Below are 26022 nucleotides of genomic sequence, written 5' to 3'. Positions count from 1 at the left end.
TATTTGTTACACAGATTATTAGCAATAAACAATTTACATCACTACATCAAACATCCCTGCCACAAAACAAAATGCATAGTTAAAACAATTGATTGTGCAATTGTCTTCACTCAAAAAATCGCATTATAATAATTCAAGGACCATTTCTGTTATTAACAAGGGATTCAACTCAATCAGAAATATTTGTAATTTTGGTATAGCTTTCTGGAATTTTTGTTTATGTTTAATGTATTTGGTAACAAGATTGCAATAGTAACATACAATATCCTTCATGCCAACAACATTGGTTGTGTTCAAAAAGCTAAATATGTACTCTGCAAGGTTTTCTCCAAAAATCTATCATAGATTTACATTCTTAGAAAAAAGTGCATAAGATTTTCACATTTTTTGTAGAAAACACATCGTGGAATTATATGGATGTATAGTATCTTATGCAGAATCTTAAATTGTATTTGTAAGGCATTAACCCTGCTTTTTTCCAGACAATGTCAGGAATAAATTTGTTCCTTGAATGGAAAGTGTCTTTTTGTATTTGTTACAACAAGATTTCTCAAGTAAGCCCACGCCTTACAGGCTGAGTTCTGGATAAGCTCTGTGATCATCACCAAAGCTAAGATTAGTTTTCCTTAGCGTAGTCAGACCGCTAGGAATGGCTTTGATCACAGAAATAAACTCTGAAAGGTATTGGAAACTCATTCAATGTAATAAATTGTTCCTATGAAAGAAAATTACCCCTGTTGTCGAATACATCAAAAACAAAGTGAATATTTATTTCATGCCAGCTAGGGTAGAACAATGACTTACTCCTTACAGTTATTTCTGAATTATTCCACAAAAGAGCATTATGCGGGGAGAAGTTGTGTAGGAAAAATATTTTCCAGGACATTAAAGCTTGTTGGGGAAACCTATCTAATTTAGTGGGTAATCTTTCAGGAAAATAATTACATTTCAGTCAAAATTTAAGACCTCCCATCATATAAAATACATTGTTTGGAATGAAATACCAAATGGATTCTTTATTGACCAAACATCTTTTCAATCAATTGACCTTGAACGTGTTATTTTTGTCAACAAAATCCAACACTACCAGACCTCCTTCAGATCTCTTATTTCAGAGGATAGACTTTTTAGTTTGAAAGACTTTTACAAATAAGAAATGCCTTGTCAATCTCATTACAGGTAGAGGGATTTACAAATAAAGACAATGAGATGGTACACAAAGTGAGCTGTCCCTCTGCTTTGGACAGAAGTGCTCTTCCAAGTGTAGATCCCTTTATAGCCAATTATTAAATATGTACTTTGTTTTCTTAATTTTAGGAGAGAAATTCATATGTGTTCCTAAATATTTAACGCAGTCCTTTACAGGAATATTTTATATTTCTTTATCATTAGAGTCATATACTGTAAACATAAGATTTCACATTTAGAAACATTCAGTTTTAATCCAGATGCAATAGAGAATGCAGTGATGGCATTAAGGGAATGGGCAACCTGGTCTTTGTCTCTTAAAAAAAGAGTAGTATTGTTAGCAGGCTGGTCAATTTTTATATCTCAGTCAAAAATTGATAAGCCATGCAAATGTGCATACCAAAATTAATAAGAAAGGTGAAGACAGACATCCCTGTCGTACATTTATGTTGATACTGACTCTTTTGGATATAATAAGGTTTCATATCACAGAACTATTTAGATCTTTGTAAAACATGTGAATGACTTTGATCACATTTTTACCGAAACCAAAAGATAAATTAATGTTCAACTGTGTCAAAGGCTTTACAGAAGTCTAAACATAAAATAACAGCATCTGAGTCAATTGCATCTGAATAATCCATAAGGTCCAAGACTAAACTAATGTTGAAACTTAATGTGACGGCCTTTCATAAAGCCTGTTTGAATCTCATTTATAATTGGATCTATTCATTTCTTTAACCCTTTGGCATAAACCAGAGCAATCAATTTGTAATCAATATTTAATGAAGTGATGGGTCTCTAATTGTCAATGAGAGAGAGGTCTTTATCAGGCTTCGGAATCAGTGAAATAAGGCCTTACTTCATAGTGGAAACCATTTCAGAAGTTTCAATGAAACCTTGAAACATAAAAAGTAACTCCCAAAACTGCATATAAAATTCAACTGACAGGTCATCAGGGCAAGTGATTTCTTTAATTTACACTATTGATTCGCAAACTGAGTGGAATTCATTCTCAAACACAGGGACATAGTTCTGAATGTAGCTTTCTTAACAATGTACCTGAAGTTGTGAGTTGTAAAGGTTTTCATAAAAGGAATTGGCAAACATTGATATTTCAGTGGGATCTTTTCATAATACATCATTCATTTTGAGTTCAGTTATAGATTTTCTTTTGTAGTTTCTCTTTTCGAGTGCAAATAAATAACTGGTGTTTCTTTCCCCCTCTTCAATCCATTTTGCTATTGATCTGACAAAAGCACACTTTGCCAGATCTGTGTAAAACTGTTCTAACTCTAGTTTTAAAGATTTAAGTTCAGACTCTAATTCTTGAGATAAATTATCTTTCTTTTGAAGACTGTCAAGATTGCTCATTTAAAAACATTATCTAAGGGCGGTGCACAATTGGCCCAGCGTCATCCGGGTTAGGGGAGGGTTTGGCCGGCCTGGTTGTCCTTGTCCCATCGCTCTCTAGTGACTCCTGTGGCGGGCCGGGTGCAATACATGCTGACACGGTCACCAGGTGTACAGTGTTTCCTCTGACACATTGGTGCGGCTGGCTTCTGGGTTAAGCAAGTATTGTGTCAAGAAGCAGTGCGGCTTGGCGGGGTCATGTTTCGGGGGACGCACGGCTCTCGACCTTCGTCTCTCCCGAGTCCCTACAGGAGTTGCAGCAATGGGATAAGACTGTAACTACCAATTGGATATCACGAAATTGGGGAGAAAAGGGGGGTTAAATAACATAATAAAAACATTTAAAAACATTATCTAAGGTGCTTTAGGTGCTTCAGCTCTTTGGCATGTTTAATAGATAAAACGCTGACATTACATTTTAAGAATTTCCCATTTACTTCCATGACCACATCTTCTCTCGCAAAAATGTATTTGGCTATTGATTTGATGTTCCCATTGAAAATAGGTTATTTGAGAAGTGTGTTGTTTAATTTCAAATAGCCTCGATTACCCTTAGATAATCTACATCTAGAACAAATTGTAACAATAAGGGGGAAATTAGGAATACATCTATTATAGATTTTCGTGACATAATTTTGTTGGTCCAGGTATAACCCCTTGCATCCAGATTGAAATAAGACCAGGCATCAACAACAGAGGGGGGTTGGAAAGTGTTTATATAAAGTTAGAGTTTGAACGGTAAATTTACTCTTGGCAGTACTCACAGTTCAAGTGTGGTGTCATGTCACAAGAATCAACCAGCAATCTTTCTTCCTTTAATGAACACATGTGGGCCCTTGAACCTAGCTTTTTTGCCCTCTTGTCGAGCATTCTGTATTAGCGGCCACAGCTTCTCCCTGAGAGTCTGATTCTGCGGTATACAGAGCCTCTTTGATGCGAAGCGTCTTCTAGTCCAGCAACTTGTTCCCCATGTCCGCTTTCCAGATGATCTCCCTGTAGTGGTGCATGGTGAAGCACAGGATGGCATTGCAAGAAGGTCCATCAGTTCTTCGATTCCCAAGTCGATGTACAACGTTGATCCTCATCTCTTAGCTCGTCTTTGATGCACGGAGCCACCTGCCCCAGGATATGATGACGACTTTCCTGATGTCCTCTCGCTCTACCTCTCTTACACCTTGGATGTTCAGATTCCACCTGCGAGAGTAACATTGAAGTTCAGCTACACTCTCACTCAGCTCCATGTTTTTGGACTTCAGTTTCTTCCCCTCATTCGTTAGAAATGTTATATTTTCCTTGTTCCCGCTCACATCTGTGTGAAGCTGACAGGCATTTTCTGACAAACCATCCATCTTCATTGATGTTTCTTTGGTAGCCCGCTCTATGGTGGACACTTTGGAGAATGTGGCGTCTTGTTTAGTAGTCAGGATCTGGATTGCAGTGAGAAGTTCAGACATGGAAATGTCCTTTTTCACTTTTTTCCACCGGTTGACTTTTGCTTGGGGTCTGAGGTAAAGAGGTTGCAAGGATCTCATCCTGGTCCATTTCCTTCCTTGCTTGCTTGAGCTCGCGCTATTGTGTGTTCATGCTGCTATAGCTGTCATCGTTGCGATCTAGCATGCCTGCCATCTTCTGTGAGACTTAGGTATGTCATCTTCTGCTGTCTTTCTGTCGTGTTCTGCCCATTCAACTTGAGGAAAACAAACTCAACTAAACTTGCCATATATAGCTAAAACCAGTAATAGTTAGTTTAATGCTAAATTGACAGCAAATATTGGGCGAGCGAAATGTGTGTGCATTGCGCTCATATGCAGACTTGACGATAAATGTCCACATGGCAGCTGGCGGCAGAGCAAAACATGTTGTCTCTGGGCAATTGGGTGTCATTGGCAAAAGTGAGCATGTAAGTAATCCATACTAGAGGTCTTCACGGATCCACCTTTACCCGAATACCCAAGACCCGATCTGGGACCCGAGCGGGTCCGGATCTGATATGATTGTCGGATCTGATATGATTGTCATGGGTCTCGGGTATTTGTAATTTTAACTGACTTGTCCGGAAGGGTCCATACAGATCCAAACGCGTCTGCTGCAGTAGAGAGAGAGAGAAATTGTATAATTTATGCCGCTGCTCTTGCTTTTCACGAGAGTGGAGCGTTGCACTTGTAGCTTGTTGACCAATCATAAGTCATCAAAGCGGCATTAGGCAGTCATAGATGATGAAACACAGAGAGATGAAAGATAGATAAATTATTATAATAATTTTTTGGTACATTTTGGGGAGAAGGCTGGCTTCCCTTGGCATCCATGAATACACACCACTGAGGCTACAACAACCAAGAGCCAACAGGTAGGCAGGCTGCTACATAATATTCTGAATTAAGTTATTGGTAACTGTAGGATGATAAAGCTCATGCACTGCAGCCTCAGTTAGCTAGCTTAACTAGATTTTCCCGATTTGATGCAGTCCAAGACAGGTACTACGTAATCATATTGATGCTAAATAACCTAGCTGTGGCAGCTATTAGTCTACTGTAGCACAAGTCGGCTTGGTTGGTTGCGGTCTCGTGTATCCCCCTCCCTCCTCCCCGTGTCACTCGCTCACAGTACGGCCCCTCCCCCACATGCTAGAGTGGAACCTCGCTCCTTCTCTGGCTTTATCAGCTCTGGTTAATAAAGTAGCTTAAAATTAGACTTTTCTGCTGCTTCCCTAACTCAGACCTGGTCTGGATCCGACCAGGTTTATATGGAACGGGTCTAGTTGTCCTCGGGTACGTTCAGAACGGGACACGTGAAGACCTCTAATCCATACCCAACCCTCCAGTAAATTGTGACGAACTCACTTACAAAACTCAGTTTGACAAGACTGACTTTATGACCAAAATTATGCTATTTACACTTTGTAGTCAATTTTGACACGAGAATTGATGTTGCTGACTCATATCGATGCCACATATGCCATTTTAAAACCAGTGAAGTGTCACGCCCTGACACAAGAGCCCTTGGTTCTCTATGGTGTTTAGGTCAGAGCATGACTAGGGGGTGTTCTAGTCATTCTATTTCTATGTTGGTGAGTTGTATGGTTCCCAATTAGAAGCAGCTGGTAATTGTTGCCTCTAATTGGGGATCATATTTAGGAAGCCCTTTCGCCCACCTGCTTTGTGGGATATTATTTTGTTAAGTGCTGATGTGCGCGCTGGTTGTTCACGGTCGGTGTTTGTTTGTTTATTGTTTGTTGTAGTTTCACTTTGGATTAAAAGTATGTGGAACTCAAATCACGCTGCGTCTGTCTAACCTCACGATCGTGACATGAAGTTGGTTCTAAGGGGCAGTTGACCTTTCATATAAGGAATTTGATTTATAGCATTTACTTTTCTTAAGCATGACAATTTAGTACTTTTTCCACCACTGTACTTAAGTACATTTAAAACCAGATACTTGACTTTACTCAAGGATTATTTTACTGGGTGACTTTCACTTGAGTCATTTTCTATTACGTTTACACAGATCAGACAGACAGGTGTGATACCTCAGATTCAAGGGTGTTCATTTAAAACAATAAAGAAAAGAAACAGGTCTCCTCCTGGTTTCCGCATTCTGGGCTCCAGGGAATGCTGTCTCCTCTTGGGTAGATCACCGAGCTCCTTGGATCTAGCAGACCTTGAGGACATCTATCTGGTACCAACCTCTCACTATCTCCATCCCTCCCACGTGCTGCCCTCATGGCAACTTTATGGGCCCCGTACGGTTGGTGAGAAATCAGCCTCAAAACACCTCCTTTGGTCTTCATCTATCTGGGGGGGGGGGTCCTTTAGCCTGGCTGACTGTCGGATTGTGGACTACGAGGGTGGGGTCGTCCTTCCGTCCCCTCCAATGGCTCCCGAACTCGTCCTGCGTCCCCTTCAGCAGAGCCTCGTTATTCTAGTGTGTCTCCACGGCTCCCAAGAGGTCCTCCAAGGTCTGGGGCGTGCATAGGCTCGCCGCCCTCTTCATGTTGTGAGGTAGCGCCTGTTAGAAGTGATCCATGACCACTTTGTCGGTAACGGGGAGGGTGGTTACTTCGATTAGGAGCCATGCCCTGGTGATGCGCAGTAGGTCGCTCATCTGGGCTCGGGGGGAAAGCGTCGGCCACGAACCTCCAGGCTGTACCGGTAGTGGCTGAGTACCTCCCTCTTTGAGACCGTCGTAGTAAGCCACCTGTTCGGTGTTGAGGTCATAGTATGCCTTTTGGTTGTCTCCGGGACAGGGACGGGAACAGCAGACTCGCCCACTTCGCCTTGGGACATCCTTCCCGGAGTGCTGTCCATTTGAACGTGCAAAGGTAGGTCTCGATGTCGTCATCGTCCGTTAGCTTGATTAAAAATTGATTGGAATGCAAATCGATCTGCGTTTCTCCCCGCAGCTTCCTGACTTCCTCAAGCAGGCAGACATTCTGTAGACGCTGTTCTTCCAGCGATCATTCCTGAATGTCCTGTTGCTCTTACTGTGCCCAAAAGAACTGAGCTATCAACTCGTCCATGCCCGTACCGCGTAAACGTCAACCCTGGTCCGACCACGTTGTCAAATGCTGCGTTCTCCACCATTTGTGGCAAACCAGTTGGTTTGACTTACTCACCAGCCTCAATCAGCCCCAATTAGTCCTGGGCGGACCCGTCGAGACCTGGCACATCCAGCAGAGGGAGCCACCGCCGCTTGATGTAGACTCCGTCTGTCACCTGGCCTCAACGAGTCTCCCCCTGGTGGCTTATACGCTGTACGCCACATAAGGTATTGTCATTTTTATTCAATTATGGCAATTGAGTACTTTTTCCACCACCGTGTGGCCACATGAACCAACCAGCCAGCTTGTTCCATTTTGGTAGCGCAAAACTCACCAGTCAAACCATCAAAGAAAAGCTAAGAAATAGGAGAAGGCTGCATTAATTAAACCAACATGCTTTGACTAAACAAGGTTATGACGAGAGGACAAGCTTTCCTATGAAGGAACAGGGTTTTATGTGGAGGGATGGGAGCGAGAGGGAGGTGAGCTGTTTAAAGTTGGGGAATTTGAGAGGGGATGTGAAAAGGAGTCTGAGGGTTTGAAACAAAGGATAATCTCTATAACTGCTGTCCCATCTACTGTATGTAGTTGATACCTTATGCTGAGGGTGTAATATAGATGATAAGTTGGTTTGGCAGAACTGCGACAATATAGCTAGCTAATACAGAAAGCGCATCCAGGATATTACTTGGCTAAGCCAGCAATTCTTTCTACAACCATTGCCTGAGGAACTTTTTGGGAATGTACACAAGTGGTTGGGGCTTAATTATGTTTCTGCTAAGAGCAATGGAATTTGTAGAAGCTGAGTAGAAATTTAAACCAGTGGAAACATTGGCCTGTATTTACTAGTGCTGGTTGACATTACTGCGCCCTCTGTGAGTATTTGATTGGTTTATACATCAGCTTGTAATCCAATAGGAACCAAATGTCCGGAGACTTAGGCTACATGCTAGACTTGAGAAGTAGGGGAAACACTGGCCATATGCAACAGAGCAAAGAGTGAGAGAGGAATGGATGGAGGAAGGGTGAGAGAGATCGGGTAAGGGATGGAGGAAGGGAGATAAAAGAGGGACAAAACGTACTGTTCATGAATGATGTTGTATAAAACAATCCACAAAGCCATGCTTGTCAGGATGGGAAGTATCCATGTCTCAGGAGCATGGAATTAATTAAAACCAGTAAATCAGTTATTGTTTTGAGGGAGACATTGGTTCCAGCATCCTTCAAAATATATAGTTAAATTAATTTCAAAGCTATTGAAATGAGTACACACAGACATTCTCGGTGGTCTTGTGTATTGTGAGTGTGTTATTGTGTATGTACAAAATAGTTAGTTAGAACCATATGCATTTTTGGGGGGCCAACACAGTCAAACACAGAGTGTTATTCCCGCCGGATCCTCTCTTACCAGCCACATACAGTGCCTTCGGAAAGTATTCAGACACCTTGAATTTGTCTGCATTTTCTAAAATGTATTAGATAGATAGGTATTTTTTCCTCATCATAGACATTTTTGCAAATTTATAAAAAATAATAAACAGAAATCACATTTACAAAAGCATTCAGACCCTTTACTGAGTACTTTGTTGAAGCACATTTGGCAGCGATTACAGCCTCGATTCTTCTTGGGTATGACGCTACAAGCTTGGCACACCTGTATTTGGGGAGTTTCTACTATTCTTCTCTGCAGATCCTCTCAAGCTCTGTCAGTTTGGATGGGGAGCGTTGCTGCATAGCTATTTTCAGGTCTCTCCAGATTCGTTTGATCGGGTTCAAGTCCGGGCTCTGGCTGGACTACTCAAGGACATTCAGAAACTTATCCCGAAGCCACTCCTGCTTTGTCTTGGCTGTGGGCTTAGGGTCGTTGTCCTGTTGGAAGGTGAACCTTCGCCCCAGTCTGAGGACCTGAGCACTCTGGAGCAGGTTTTCATCAAGGATCTCTCTGTACTTTGCTGTGTTCATCTTGGCCTCGATCCTGACTAGTCTCCCTGTCACGTCTTGACCAGTATAGGGGTTATTTGTTATTGTAGTTTGGTCAGGACGTGGCAGAGGGTATTTGTTTTATGTGGTTCGGGGTGGTGGTTTGTTTAGAAGGGTGTTTGATTTATGTTAGGTAATTGGGTGTTGGACTCTCAATTGAAGGCAGGTGTTTGTAGCTGCCTTTGATTGAGAGTCCTATATATAGGGATGTGTTTTGTTTGTTAATTGTGGGTAGTTGTCTTTAGCACTGCTGTTATGTGTATAGCCTGCTAAACTGTTTCCTGTCGTCATTTCGTTGTTTATTGTTTTCCGTGTTCACAGTCTTTATTTAAAATAAATATAATGATGAGCACGCAACCCGCTGCTCCTTGGTCCTCTCTTCATGAAGACAGACGTTACACTCCCAGTCCCTGCCGCTGAAAAACATCCCCACAGCATGATACTGCCACCACCACGCTTCACCGTAGGGATGGTGCCAGGTTTCCTCCAGACGTGATGCTTGGTATTCAGGCCAAAGAGTTAAATCTTGGTTTCATCCGACCAGAGAATCTTGTTTCTCATGGTCTGAGAGTCCTTTCGGTGCCTTTTGGCAAACTCCAAGCGGGCTGTCATGTGCCCTTCACTGAGGAGCTGCTTTCGTCTGGCCACTCTACCATGAAGGCCTGATTGGTAGCATGCTGCAGAGATGGATGTCGTTCTGGAAGGTTCTCCCATCTCCACAGTGGAGCTCTAGAGCTCTGTCAGAGTGACCATAGGTTCTTGGTCACCTCCCTGACCAAAGCCCTTCTCCCCCGATTGCTCAGTTTGGTCGGGCGGCCAGCTCTAGGAAGAGTATTGGTAGTTCCAAACTTTTTACATTTAAGGATGATGGAAGCCACTTTGTTCTTGGGGACTTTCAATGCTGCAGAACTGTTTTGGTACCCTTCCCGAGGTCTGTGCCTCGACACAATCCTGTCTCGGAGCACTACAGACAATTCCTTCGACCTCATGGCTTGGTTTTTGCTTTGACATGCACTGTCAACTGTGGGACCTTATATAAACAGGTGTGTACCTTTTCCAAATCATGTCAAATCAATTGAATTTACCACAGGTGGACTACAATCAAGTTGTAGAAACATCTTAAGGATGATCAATGGGAACAGGATGCACCTGAGCTCAATTTCGAGTCTCATAGCGAAGGTATTTCTGTTTATAAATTTGCAAAAATCTCTAAACCTGTTTCTGCTTTGTCATTATGGGGTATTGTGTGTAGATTGCTGATGAAGTTTTTGAAAAATGTAATACATTCCAGAATAAGGCTGTAACGTAATCAAAATGTGGAAAAATACTTTCCGAAGGCACTGTAGCTCTTAGGGTTGACCTTGTGTTGCCTCTGCTAACATTCCAGTGCCGGAGTTGGCCATCATTATCAACATTATGAATGACCCCCACTGTAGGGACAAAACATCAGGCTGTCTAGGTCAGACAAAAACATACAAACATAGAGCTCACGCACACACATACACACACATACATGAGGTGCCTTTTTATTTTGTATTTTTGTGCCATACTCAATTTTCGTTCACTACCCTCAAAACCCAATGTAACAATTCTCGCATGCAGCTACTGTCACTCATAACCTAGATGGAGTCTAGATGCATGGACTGGGGGGGGGGGGGGGGGGGGGGGTTGGAAGCTGTTGATTGGAGAAAATACTGTAACATATACTGTTCTGTGCTGACCGTCATTATATGAACCTAACAGAATGCATGAGAAAAGTTTTCTCTGAAGAACAGTGGTTCAAGCATCTGTCAGATTTTTATTTATTTATTTATTTTATTTCACCTTTATTTAACCAGGTAGGCAAGTTGAGAACAAGTTCTCATTTACAATTGCGACCTGGCCAAGATAAAGCAAAGCAGTTCGACAACATACAACAACACAGAGTTACACATGGAGTAAACAACATACAGTCAATAATACAGTAGAAAAAAAAATAAGACTATATACAATGTGAGCAAATGATGTGAGATAAGGGAGGTAAAAGCAAAAAAATGCCATGGTGGCAAAGTAAATAAAGTATAGCAAGAAAAACACTGGAATGGTAGATTTGTAGTTTGAAGAAAGTTCAAAGTTCAAATATAAATAATATGGTGCAAAGGAGCAAAATAAATAAAATAAATAAATACAGTAGGGGAAGAGGTAGTAGTTTGGGCTAAATTATAGATGGGCTATGTACAGGTGCAGTGATCTGTGAGCTGCTCTGACAGCTGGTGCTTAAAGCTAGTGAGGGAGATAAGTGTTTCCAATTTCAGAGATTTTTGTAGTTCGTTCCAGTCGTTGGCAGCAGAGAACTGGAAGGAGAGACGACCAAAGGAGGAGTTGGCTTTAGGGGTGACCAGAGAGATATACCTGCTGGAGCGCGTGCTACAGGTGGGTGCTGCTATGGTGACCAGTGAGCGGAGATAAGGGGGGACTTTACCTAGCAGGGTCTTGTAGATGACCTGGAGCCAATGTGTTTGGCGACGATTATGAAGTGAAGGCCAGCCAACGAGAGCATACAGATCGCAGTGGTGGGTTGTATATGGGGCTTTGGTGACAAAACGGATGGCACTGTGATAGACTGCATCCAGCTTGTTGAGTAGGGTATTGGAGGCTATTTTGTAAATGACATCGCCGAAGTCGAGGATTGGTAGGATGGTCAGTTTTACGAGGGTATGTTTGGCAGCATGAGTGAAGGATGCTTTGTTGCGAAATAGGAAGCCAATTCTAGATTTCACTTTGGATTGGAGATGATTGATGTGAGTCTGGAAGGAGAGTTTACAGTCTAACCAGACACCTAGGTATTTGTAGTTGTCCACAAATTCTAAGTTAGAACCGTCCAGAGAAGTTATGCTGGATGGGCGGGCAGGTGCAGGCAGCGATCGGTTGAAGAGCATGCATTTAGTTTTACTTGTGTTTAGGAGCAGATGGAGGCCACGGAAGGAGAGTTGAATGGCATTGAAGCTCGTCTGGAGGGTTGTTAACACAGTGTCCAAAGAAGGGCCAGAAGTATACAGAATGGTGTCGTCTGCGTAGAGGTGGATCAGAGATTCACCAGCAGCAAGAGCGACATCATTTATGTATACAGAGAAAAGAGTTGGCCCAAGAATTGAACCCTGTGGTACCCCCATAGAGACTGCCAGAGGTCCAGACAGTAGGCCCTCCGATTTGACACACTGAACTCTGTCAGAGAAGTAGTTGGTGAACCAGGCGACGCAATCGTTTGAGAAACCAAGGCTACTAAGTCTGCCGATGAGGATGTGGTGATTAACAGAGTCAAAAGCTTTGGCCAGGTCAATGAATACGGCAGCACAGTATTGTTTCTTATCGATGGCGGTTACGATGTCGTTTAGGACCTTGAGCGTGGCTGAGGTGCACCCATGACCAGCTCTGAAACCAGATTGCATAGCGGAGAGGGTGCGGTGGGATTCGAAATAGTCGGTAATCTGTTTGTTGACTTGGCTTTCGAAGACCTTAGAAGGATGGATATATGTCTGTAGCAATTTGGGTCAAGAGTGTCACCTCCTTTGAAGAGGGGGATGACAGCAGCTGCTTTCCAATCTATGGGAATCTCAGACGACACGAAAGAGAGGTTGAACAGGCTAGTAATAGGGGTTGCAATAATTTCGGCAGATAATTTTAGAAAGAAAGGGTCCAGATGTTGATTGCTTGAATCATTTGAATAACACAGCTGTTTAACTCCTGATAATCACATTAAAAATCTGTTTGAACAAACACACAATTTCCTTCCAGCTTTATAATTCAAAATGATGTCATACCAGGCCATTGAACATTTTCCTGCATTAGGAAACAATCCATGGAAGAACTCACGTGTCCTTCCTTCACCGCAATGTAGGCTTGATTATTACTTATAATAAACTCTGCAGGCCATTACGTGATCTATTCTCTGTAATTGAGTAGCACAAACATAAATCTGAACTTTTCCTCAGGCTTGCCCATAGAAAGCAGCCAAAGCTCACAGTAAAGAACGGAGCAGTGCCCTTAACGAGAGGCAGACCAAATAAGTGTGTCATTTCTCCTCCTTTTATGCCAGGGTAACCATGGTGTTGTATTAATATGTATTTTGCCACCTTGAGAGATGTGATAACAGACTTCCTTCATTTGATGGGAGGTGTGTGTGTGTGGATATGTGTGTGTGTGCAGATGTCTGCTTGGAGAGGTTATGAGTGACATGGTTTAAACACCACAATTAATAAAAACAGAACGAAAGAAGAGAGGATGTGAGAGAGAGAGTATGCCACTTAGTTTAGATGAGTTTGGATGTGAACTTTCAATGTTTCACCTGGAGGTAAATGTAATTGTGTTGCCAAATGCCTTTGTAATACTTAAGTGTTTTTGTGTAGCTGCTGAATAATTGTTATAATATTTTACTGCAGGTGCTCTAACTGTTATGCTACGGGTATTCCCCTCCGTGTCACACGATTGGAGGTTTTATTAGACAGCTGTGGCCCAAAGCATAGTTGAGATAAACAGATACCAAAGCCACACTGTCACAAAAGGTGCCGTGTTGAAGGGAAGACCAAAATGCAGCGGGTATGTGGATACTCATTCTTTTAATGGAAAAAACGAAAAGCATCCACAGGAAAAACAAAACAATAAACAGTACTCACGACTAGACAGTGTAGCAGGCTCAATAAACGCAGTGCTCACAAAAAATTACCCACAGACAAACACACCCTACTAATATAGGACTCCCAATCAAAGGCAACTCAACACACCTGCCTTCAATTGGGAGTCCAATCCCAATTAACTCTACATAGAAAACAAACCTAGAACCTATACCCACAACTAACTAACTAAACCTAGAAATACATAAACACAGAGCAGTGCCCAAAACCCCCGGAATACATAAATAAAACAACCTACTACCTACACCACCACATAAAACAAATACCCTCTGCCACATCCTGACCAAACTCCAGAAATAAATAACCCTTAACTGGTCAGGACGTGACACACACATACATTTACATTTTAGTCATTTAGCAGACGCTCTTATCCAGAGCGACTTACAGTAGTGAATGCATACATTTCATAAATTTTTTTCTTCTTTTTGTACTGGTCCCCCGTGGGAATCAAACCCACAACCCTGGCGTTGCAAACACCATGCTCTACCAACTGAGCCACACGGGACACACTGAGCAGGATAAAATACATGTTATTTTAACCCAGTCTAAAACCCCAAAGGCAGTATCACAAAATCTGCCACACTTCAGTCTCAAAGCCTTACAGTATGAGAGTGTGTGTGTGTGGAATTCAAATGCAATGCATCTTGATCCCCTGTCTCTCTGTGTTCCTCAGGATGGATGAGAACTACAACATCATTCCCCATGGGGTTAACTTCCAAGACCCAATCTTCCCAGACACACCAGAGAACCACCGCATGTTCGCCAGCCTCTTCCAGTTCTCCAACTGCACGGCCGGAATCACAGTCCACACCTACACCCCAGAGTGGGAGGCTCAGGAAGACAGCCGGGTACGAATTAAACTTATCTATCGCTCTTGTTTTTGTGTGCCTTTATTACAAAAGTCTTAACAGCATCGCTTAAACAGCAGCTCTTAAACCACCAAAGAGCAAGATCGGCAAAGAAAAACAACCTAGGTTGGAAGAATCTCATCAAAACACATGCAGGAAACCTTTGACAGACACACTATATACAGCTGATCAAATTTCCTTGCCATTCCCCATGGCTGAGGTAGCATGCAGCGTTGCATATTGTAGCAAGTCTTCCATGATCACCTACACTTGATAGACAGGAAGATTTTAGTAAAAGGTAGTGCTGCATAGTATTATGTTTAGCTTAACCTCCCCTTGACCCCCAATCAGTGAACAGTGCCTATAATGAAACAGAATGCAATGGGAGCAGTGGTGTTTTGAGCCCCACATTTTTAGCCCAAAAAATATGAATGATACTTGAGTTAATAAAGCCTCCATTCAATCATACAAACATGGTCTCTTTTTTGCTTTCTTGAGTAAGGCAGCTCCAAAATGCAGGTGTTTCAGCCTAGCTCAGTGCTCTCTGTGGTGGTGGGGCAGCCAGCGGAAAATGTGGAGCGTAGGGCTTGGTAATGTTCACTAGTTGCGCCGTAATTGGCTTAGTGTTCTGTCACACATGGGGACACTACATCACTGACAAATCTATGGGTAGAGCTACAAAATTCAAGCCCCTTGGGAGCTGTCATAGAGTTACATTATAAGTGCCAATCCAAGAAGGCTCAAGGTCATTGGCCACAGATAAAATGATGTCAAATCACGTTATATCTACAGTAGCTTTGATTGGACATACTTTCAAAATCTTAGCTAGAAGTCAAAGGGTAGGTAACACATTCGCCACACTGATCCTCAAGACAGGGGCCCCTCAGGGGTGTGTGCTCAGTCCCCTCCTGTACTCCCTGTTCACTCATGACTGCATGGCCAGGCACGACTCCAACGCCATCATTAAGTTTGCCGATGACACAACAGTTTGATTTGAAGTCAACAATCTACTGGCAAATCCTTTTTAATCCTTGTCATATGAAGCGAAATAATGAAGAGAAATTAGAGATAAAAAGTATCGGTGCTCATCGGGCATTAGACATAAACATTATACAGCAAATTGGAAATCGCACCTTCAACAATGAGTGGTTTGGAAGGAATCAGTGGCTAACTGTAAGCATTGCAAAGCAATCACTAGCCTGTTATTCATTGGAGTAGGTGTGTGGTCCCAATTCTCGGTTTAAGGTTCTCTTTCCATGCTTAAAATTATAAACATTCAACGTTGGCCATGCTGTCAATCTAGCATGATTTCTGTCGTGCTCATAACAAGTGTTAACTCAGAACTGGGAAATCTGACTTCAGTGAGTTCAAGACAACTGGGAACTCAGGAAAAAACTAGCTCCGACTGGGAAAATACATTTTGAACCGTTATCCAACTTCCGAATTGTAAATTGGGAACTCGAACCTCATTCTAAAGCTATTCCCGGAAGATCACTGACGTCATCATGATTCAACCTTGTTTTTTTCCGAGTTCCCAGATGTTTTGAAAGCAACATAAATCCAGAGAATGCCAAGCTTTGATGATAAAGTTTGACAAAATTTGCCCACAAAGGACTGCCGCACCTCATTCCTGTTCAAGTGAGTACAGCACAGCAAGTTGAGTCCAAAAATGTCTTGTATGCTGCTGCATAAATTATGTAATATGCCAGGGAGATATGTATACTGTAGCTAAGAAAGTAATACTAAGTGTATGTTGTGTAGTAAACTGTTAGTGCCCATGTGCTTCACCCTAATAATTTGATCTATTTTCCCCTCTGAATTTTGCCTACCGTTCTGACTTGTTGGTGCACATGTAGCCTATAACCTGTTTTAGAGAAATGTAATCATCAAATATTGTAAGAGCTTTCATTGTCGGCTTATATGCCCCCTTTATTTATCCTATGGTTCTGACTTGATGTACAGGGAGAACACTGTAAGAATGTTCTGAACAAACAGTTATATTGACTAAATCCGTCCTAGCTCGCTCGTTAATGTCTTAATCGAAATTTACAGATTGCCTCTTATCCGCTTGTCGTCCCCTTATGTCATAGTTTGTACATCTCAATTGTCAGTAGAAACCACATTTGTTTAAGCATGTCAGCCATGTCAGATATGTTTTTTTAAAAGGCAGTAAATTAGGCTGAATGAACTGTTTCGCTGCCAGACAAGGCACCGCAGATAGCTATGTGTAGCAGAGGTAAAGTGTTGGGACTGCTGTTGGAACTCTGCTGTTGGGATAGCTTTATATAGGCCCTATATAGTTTGTTGTCACCGTTTGTCACCTTTATAGTGCAATTAATGCATTGTTTAGTGTTGTGTTGTGTAATGGCTTTGCTGGTATGCACCCCCCAATTTGTTTGTTTTGTTTGTCCCACCAAGATTTACATGATAAAATTGCCACTGAATAGGAGCCCCCACTTCACAGGGAATGGAATTGTATGCTATCCAGAAAGCATTCTGCTAACTGACAGGGGTGGGGCGGGCTGATCCGAAATAGGGGATTTTATTTTTGCTTTGGGGAGGATTATGTGAAATTGTGTATTTATTGGATACAGGGGAGGGTAGTGAATCTTTTCCCTGTTTTACATGCACCATTTGCAGGTTTTACTATATAATTTCTTCCTTACAGCCAAATTTCCTCATCTGCTTGCATGCACCTCCCCTATCAAGGTGTTTTGGTACTTCCATTACTTTTCTGTGCACTTGCTATACAGTCAACTCTATCCTGCCCTCTATCCATAGTGATAATAGTGGTAGGTGGATTTTTGTCACGTCCTGACCATAGTAAGTTGTTATTTTCTATGGTAGAGTAGGTCAGGGTGTGACAGGGGTGTTTGTCTATGTTTTGTATTTCTATGTTCAGTTTCTAGTTTTGTATTTCTATGTTGGTTTTGTTTGGTATGATGTCCAATTAGAGGTAGCTGGTTGTCGTTGTCTCTAATTGGAGGTCATATTTAAGCTGATGTTTGTCCCACCTGTTTTTTTGAGTAGTGTTTATTCCTCTCTGCGTCACGGTTTGTTGGTTTTGTTATTCTAGTTATTTGTGTATCGCAACGTTTCACGGAATAAATAAATATGTGGAACTACAACCATGCTGCACTTTGGTCCGATCCTTTTGACAGCCGTGACAATTTTGTCCAGATCTGCAACAGCAATCATTAATCATTAACTAGCAATCATACCACACATAAAATCATTAAAATCTCTTCACATATTTTTTTAAATTAATTTATATGAAACCATTTGTTTTAAATGATTATTTGCTTCAAATTGAATAAAGTACTTCCCAATTGTAGTAGTTGGGGTTTGGTTACATCGCGGTGAATCGAATCATGGGAATCATTTGTGAATTGCAGAAGTAATCAAACATTTTTTTAGCTGTAGCCTTCCTTTACAATTGTGTCGCTGCAAAACTCATTTTGTAGGTAGTTTAGGTTTATTTGGTCATTCAATTTATGGGACATTGCAACTCAAAAGATGCTAGTAGTCAGCCTGAAGTAAACACTTCTAAAGGTAAGATATATATATAACTTAATAGCTTATTGGCTCTATAAAACCCGCCATGAATGCTGAAATCTGCACATTTTTCCCCAAAAACATTACCATTTAAATGTTGACTGCAAAGTAGGCCTTCCTGACAGAATGATATCATGATGATTTGTATCAATTGGGTGCACATTTGTTTTGCATACTCTGCCATCACAAACTGAGTGTACAAAACATTAGGAACACCTTTCTAATATGAAGTTGCACCCCCTTTTGCCCTTAGAACAGCCTCAATTTGTTGGGGCATGAACTTTACAAGGTTAACTAGCAATCATACCATACATAAAATCATTCAAATCTGAACAAATGTTCAATATAATTCCACAAGAATATAGAGGAATATCCATGTTTTATATATTTTTTTACCTGTATCCTCCCCTTCATCTACACTGCTTGAAGTGGATTTAACAAGTGATGTCAATAACTGGTCAGTCTATATCATAGAAAGAGCAGGTGTTCCTAATGTTTTGTGCACTCAGTGTATACATAGCATCAACATTTTTTTATCTGATTTCCCACTAGCTGATCATTGTCTGCAGCCAGCTCTGTTCGTAGTGTAATGAGACAAACAGGGAGAAGTGGTCAAGTCGATTATCCACACTTATAATTTGTAAGTCGCTCTGGATAAGAGCGTCTGCTAAATTACTTAAATGTAAATGTATAAATACAGGGTTGCTACAGTTATTGTTATTTGTGGTGGTAATCATTCTTTTTTAGTACATTTTATGAGGGGGAAATGTATGTAAAACATTTTTACAGTACAAGGGGATGGCCATGTGAAAATATTTTTTACATCCCTAATAGTGGCTTTGTAGTCAGGGCTAACCACAATCTTCAAAGGTCTACTGAGGAGAGGCTTGTAAGTGTAATTTGTTCTTTGTGGCTGGGAGACCAGAATTCTTTAGGTGGTGGATAGAGGCCTTGCTCTGATGGTGCAGACAGTCAGACTCCCCTTAGTTAGAGCTCTGCTGTGCTTCTCTCTCTAAGTGTCAATGCAGAGTAGAGTATGTTGACTGGAGAGTGGGATGCGGCTGAGAGACAAGGAGAGGCATACAGGTTTTTTATCCATCTATGGAGTTTTCTACAATGAGCACAGAACAGAAATCTATTAGACTGTACTTGTAATGGCTATTTGACCAAGAAGGAGAGGGATGGAGTGCTGCATCAGATGACCTGGCCATCACAATCACCCAACCTCAACCCAATTGAGATGGTTTGGGATGAGTTGGACCGCAGAGTGAAGCAAAAATCAACCAACAAGTGCTCAGCATATGTGGGTACTCCTTCAAGACTGTTGGAAAAGCATTCATCATGAAGCTGGTTGAGAGATTCCCAAGAGTGCGCAAAGCTGTCATCAAAGCAAAGGGTGGCTACTTTGAAGAATCTCAAACATAAAATATATTTAGATGTGTTTAAAACTTATTTGCTTACTACATGATTCTATATGTGTTATTTAATAGTTTGGATGTCTTCAGTATTATTCTACAATGTAGAAAATAGTCAAAATAAAGAAAAACCCTTGAATGAGTAGGTGTGTCCAAACTTTTGACTGGTACTGTAGGTAAAACATTTTGGTAAAACTTTATTTGGGTAGTCCATCTGTAGATGCTCTACAGGCTATCAGTAATATTTCAACTTAACCCTTAACCTAACCCTAAACTTAACCCTAAACCTTACCCTAACCCTTAATCTAAACCTAATCCTAACCGTAACCTTAGCAAGTAGTTGCTTAGCGTCAGATAGTTTGTTGATAGTAGGACCATCTTTAGAGCATTTACAGATGGACTATCTGGACTGTTCAAATTAAGTGTGACCAAATTATTGGATCAGTTTCAAAGCCCTGTCCCGTGGTCCTGATTTGAAGTAGGTTGAGGGAAAAGTGTGCCTCATACGCATTGTAAGATACTGAATGCTAGTAAACATGCTGATGTCTACACATTTCTCCATAACCTATCCATGGTTCACCTCAGAGTTTCAGTGTCAAGATCAACGCCAGTGATTACATCATAGAGTCCTGTACGGTCCCTTTATAGAAACGAATAATCTGCCATTTCAATGTCTTTAGATGCCATTCATTGAATTCAAGATTTACATCAGTCTTCTCTGTTTCCAATCATGTGCTGACTGCACATAAAAGCCTTCTTTCACGGTGAAGGAATAAGAATTGGCTTATTTCCATTAATGACCACATCTCAGCTCAAATCTGTAATCAGAGGCAAAGCCAAGGAAATGCACAATGTTTTTCTTATGATTACACTCGTATTACAAAATAACTGAAAGGAATGGCTAGGCCCACAGGCTGGACTGTGTGACAGCACAACGCAATCATATACTGTCATCATGCCACACAGACATGACTGTTACTGCTGTGTAAGAATGACATTCTAGGGTCTTCACATGTAAAACGAATGATAATTACCCAACACACATGCTGTTATGATTATAGTCGTCAATTTCCTGCGTTAGACTGAAAATCTCATGCCCATGGAGGTATCTTCAACTGGGACCCACAGCTGTTTTCCCTCAAAAACCTTTGATGTCCCTCTGATAACATGGGAAAATGTTCCACTAAGGCTGGAAATAAATGTATTAATGAAGAGATGAGTGTCAAGATTGCATGTTATGTCAATGATTCTATGGAACCTGGGTCCCTACCATTATGACCACAGTGATACATCATTCATCTGCCACTTATGATTAGTGGCATTTATTGGCATTTCCAATAACAATGACAGAAAGATGTGGAAATGGGGACTTTACTGTGGGTACCTCTGGTCTGAATGAAACATACTCAGGCAAACAAGCTCCATCTCTCCTTCCAAATGTTTTGGTTACCTGGAATTTTCTGTTAAGAGTTACCTGCTGAGTGTCCTGGCTGGTCTAGCAGTAATGACGCAGCCTCCAGCACATACTGTATATACTATATACTGTATACAGTGTCGGCATAGGTTCGAATCTGGCCTACTGCTATTTGACAAAACCGCATAGTTTTTTCTCTATTTACTCAGTGATCGATAGAGCTATAGATACCATATCTTATGACAAACAACTTACAATGCCTTCAGAAAGTATTCATAAGCCTTGATTTTTTTCCACATTTTGTTACGTTACAGCCTTATTCTAAAATTGATTAAATAAAAAATGGTCCTCATCAACGTATACACAATACCCCATAATGACAGAGCAAAAACAGTTTAGACATTTTTGCAAATGTATTATAAATAAAAACTTAAATATCATATTTAAGTAAGTATTCAGACCATTTACTCAGTACTTTGTTGAAGCACCTTTGGCATCGATTACAGCTTCGAGTCTTCTTGGGTATGACGCTTCAAGCTTGGCACACCTGTATTTGGGGAGTTTATCCCATGCTTCTCTCTCTGTGTGCTTAGGGTCGTTGTCCTGTTCGAAGGTGAGTCTTTGCCCCAGTCTGAGGTCCTGAGTGCTCTGGAGCAGGTTTTCATCAAGGATCTCTCTGTACTTTGCTCCGTTGATCTTTCCCTCGATCCTGACTAGTCCCTGCTGCTGAAAAACATCCCCACAGCATGATGCTGCCACCATCATGCTTCACTGTAGGGATGTTGTCAAGTTTCCTCCTCCTTCCTCGTGTTTCTCATGGTCCTTCAGGTGTCTTTTGGCAAACTCCAAGCGGGCTGTTGTGTGCCTTTTACTGAGGAGTGGCTTCTGTCTAGCCATTGTCCATCAAGCCTGGATTGGTGGAGTGCTGCAGAGATGGTTGACCTTCTGGAAGGTTCTCCCATCTCCACAGAGGAACTTTGGAGCTCTGTCAGAGTGACCATCCGGTTCTTGGTCACCTCCCTGACCAAGGCCCTTCTTCCCCGATTGCTCAGTTTGGCCGGGTGGCCAGCTCTAGGAAGGGTCTTAGTGGTTCCAAACTTCTTCCAATGAAGAATGATGGAGGCCACTGCGTTCTTGGGGACCTTCAATGCTGCAGATATTTTTTGGTATCCTTCCCCCGATCTCTTGCTCGACACAATCCTCTCTCGGAGCTCTACGGACAATTCCTTCGACCTCATGGCTTGGTTTTTGCTCTGACATGCACTGTCAACTGTGGGACCTTATATAGACAGGTGTGTGCCTTTCCAAATAAATGTCCATTGAATTTACCACAGGTGGACTCCAATCAAGTTGTAGAAACATCTCAAGGATGATCAATGGAAGCAGGATGCACCTGAGGTCAATTTCGAGTCTCATAGCAAAGGGTCTGAATTCTTATGTAAATAAGATATATATATATTATTATTTTTTATACTTTTGCAAACATTTCACATTGTTAATTAAAAATCAAAGGGTCTGAATACTTTCTGAATGCACTGTATATAGGAGAGGTCGCAATTTACGCGATCAACAGGCCATGCCAACAGCCAGCCACAAAATAAAATGAGCCAGGCTCTTTTACGCCGTCTTCCGAATGGTAGCTAGAAATGCAGAGGTTGCGCACAGTGCAGCAATATGATGAAGTGCGAAAGTTTCTGCCACCGACATAGAGGAAAACAGTTCCAAATAAATGACATTGTTACGTGCTCCACCACCCATGTTATCTACATGATTATATGTCCATGTGGGCTGTGTTATGTAGGTAACACCTCTCGTTCTCTGAAACAGAATTATTGAACATCAGGAGAAACGACAGGGATTATCCAGTCGCAGTACATTTTAATGACCAAAAACATGACATTTCTACCTTTTAGATTTTGTGGCACAGAGAAAGTTAAGATATCAGACAGGGGAGGGGATATAAATAATACTCTGAGTGACAGAGAATGTTTTGGGATTTTCAACCTCCAGACATTATTTCCTGAAGGTCTTAATGATGAAATGCCCATGCATGTTATTTTGTAAATGTGAACATGAATTAATGCCACCACTTCAGATGACTGACGTTTTTCTTGCGCTGTACCCAATGATTTACGAAAACTTGCTTGATGGGTCGATGTCCTCATTGTGGTTTTACAGATGTGTTTAATACGTTTTATGTTCACACTTTATTCGAATATTTATGAAATGCGCATTGTTATATTTGCTAACACTTACTTATTTTCCCTTGACTCCAACCACATTCGATGCATTGAACGGATGTGGGTGGAGCTATGGCTACATAAGGGTGCTAATTTTTAAAAAAAACGTACAAAAGCTTTGACGAAGGCCGAAACATAAAGCTTAATTAATAAAGAGCAGTGATACTATCAAGAGCAATGATACTATCAAGAGCAGTGATACTATCAAGAGCAGTGTGCGGGGTTTTTTTTCTCATCTTATTCAACTGTTACCATGCACCTGCAAAAATGATAGCTCAGATGTGCAAGTGTCTTTTGAATTTTAGAACTACTGGCTAAAAAGTATCCAAAAGAACCAGGGAATATCTTTAAATACAAGTAGACTTCACTGTTGGTCTTAGAAGGTTTAACACTATCAACAAACATGATAGGTTACTCTCCTCAGTACTACCACTGTTAACTGATGACACCTATCATCATTTTGAAGTAATTACCTTGTGTTTATCGTTAATCATTAAAGTTGTGTGTCATGTGTTTTGAATGAAGGGAATATTCTTTAGTTTGATAGTATGTTCACCTACAACTTAGCTGTAGAAACACAGTAAATTAGCAGATATCTTTCATCCTCAATATCAGTGTATTCTCGTTCAAAGGATTAGGTCTAATTCATGACATATGAGGTGAAAAATTCTTAGAATCTGTCTCAGACTTTCCATCACTGAAGTGGAACAGTTTCTAGATTTGTTTTTCTATCTCTATTGTTTGGCACATAATAAATTGTGGCTTGACATTACCATTTTAGCATATCCAAAGGCAAGCATTTGTTTTCTGAAATATGTTTCAAAGAAAGGAGATGAATATCTTTGCCTTTTGAAGTAAATGATATATTTCCAAACATTAAGACTGTATCAGGAACTTGAGTAACCATAGGATCTAAAGATTCAGGACTGAATTAGGTTAACAACTTGGTTGGGGTTTGTGCAATGGATCATCAAAGGTCTAAAACAACAATGCAGTAAAACAACGATGGAGGTTTCTTATTATTTTTCCCTTCAATAATATAATACTATAGAACAGCATGCTAAACAACAGCCTGAGACTTTATTCTCTGAACTCACACATCATCTGAATCAATTATGATCAACTTCAATCTGGTAAATGAGCATTTTGCTCACTTCCTGTTGACTGACTTCCTGTTTCTTCCAGCTGCTGTGCTCGACGGTGCAGAAGGCCCTCTTTGAGGAGGAGGAGCGTGTGAAGACTCTCTCTCAAAAGGTGCGTTCTCTGGAGAAGGCCAACAGCCATCTGCGAGACAAGGTGAAGAACATGAAGCGCCTGCTACGCCAGGCCAATCGAGACACCAAGGACCAGAAGACCCTTCCAATGAAACAGCTGCACAACCCCGAGCCCCCCCACCCACACCAGGACACCACACAGGACCAAAAAAGACCCGCCCTCAAAAAGATCCTCACCAAGACGCTAAAAAACTAAGCCCAAACCCGCCCCTACCACCACCACCTGTTGCACTGCAGACATGGACAGGCTTAAAAGGATATAAGAACTGTATAGAATGTGACATCAGGAGAAGGATAAGTAGGCTATAGACATGTATTGTATGTCATAATGTATCATGTCAAAAGCTATGGAGATAGAGGAATTGCATACCCTTAATGTGATGCAGACTAGGCACACCTCTGTTACAAGAAAGTGCATTCAGAAAATCAGAAACATTTTGTATGCTGAAAAAAACGATGCAGTAAAACAACGATGGAGGTTTCTTATTATTTTTCCCTTCAATAATATAATACTATAGAATAGCCTTCATAATTTCTAAATATAAATCAAGTTATTTCACACACATATACTCTGTATGGATCTATAAGGAATGCCTACATTACAATGTGATAAGCGTTTATTGTCATTGCAATCACATTGAGTCACTCTGTTCTTACCACAGGAAGAGTAGCAGGACAATTTGATGAAACCCAGCTAGCAATGAGGAATCGGCCCAGAAGCGTCCCTCTTCCTGGGGGCCGGAACTGATTGAATCGGCCCGGAATTAGGTGTCAGACTCGGCCCAGAATCAAAATGAATGACTACCCAGAATCGGCCCAAGTACATCGGCCGTTTCCGTCTACCAGAATTCAGCCGACTTTCCAGCATCTTACCAGACTCCCCCCAGAAGCGGCCTGATGCAAATGTAAATAAATGTATTCAAAATTACCCAATTTTGTCATTTTAAATAGTACTATTATACATTTTATAAATACAAATTATACCCATCCACAAAAAACACCGTACAACTGGTGACCGTGTCAGCGAGTCGCTACAGTGCACTGGGACAAGGTCATCCCAGCTGGCCAAACCCTCCCCTAACTCGGACGACGCTGGGCCAATTGTACATCGCCTCATGGGTCTCCCGGGTGCGGCCGGCACAGGTCTCAGACCAACATCTGTAGCAATGCAGTTTGCACTGCATGTAGTGTCTTAGACCGCTGCGCCACTCGGGAGGCTCCATCCACAAAGTTTTTAATGCTTATCAATTGCCTTGCACAAAGTATCAAAATTCAAAAATACTACACAGGACTCTTAAAGAATTTATTTGTATATTTTTTTTATCACAGAAACAATGAGAAAATATGGAAAAAATGTATAATGAAATGTTAATTTTATAAAGCAGCCCGTGTAATAATCTGCCAGAGAGTAGCCTCAATCGGCCTGAGCCCCAAGTAATACATTTGGGCCAGATAACACACACCGGAATCGGCCCGAGCTCAATCCCT

General features: G+C 41.4%; 1 protein-coding gene across 1 annotated transcript in view; it reads left to right on the top strand.

Annotated features, from left to right (window-relative positions):
* ccdc3b (coiled-coil domain containing 3b) overlaps positions 1-25781 on the top strand; it is a 38973-nt gene extending 13192 nt beyond the window's left edge. The window contains exons 2-3 of the mRNA XM_029694388.1: positions 14462-14636; positions 24446-25781. Coding sequence (XP_029550248.1) covers positions 14462-14636; positions 24446-24730 — 460 coding nt within the window. The 3' untranslated portion in view covers positions 24731-25781. The remainder of the gene's footprint in view (positions 1-14461; positions 14637-24445) is intronic.
* Positions 25782-26022: the final 241 nt, after the last annotated feature.

This window comes from Salmo trutta, chromosome 16 (assembly GCF_901001165.1).
Source record: "Salmo trutta chromosome 16, fSalTru1.1, whole genome shotgun sequence".
Lineage (NCBI taxonomy): Eukaryota > Metazoa > Chordata > Actinopteri > Salmoniformes > Salmonidae > Salmo > Salmo trutta.
Note: the sequence above shows the minus strand (reverse complement) of the source record. Positions and strands in the feature narration are given on the sequence as shown.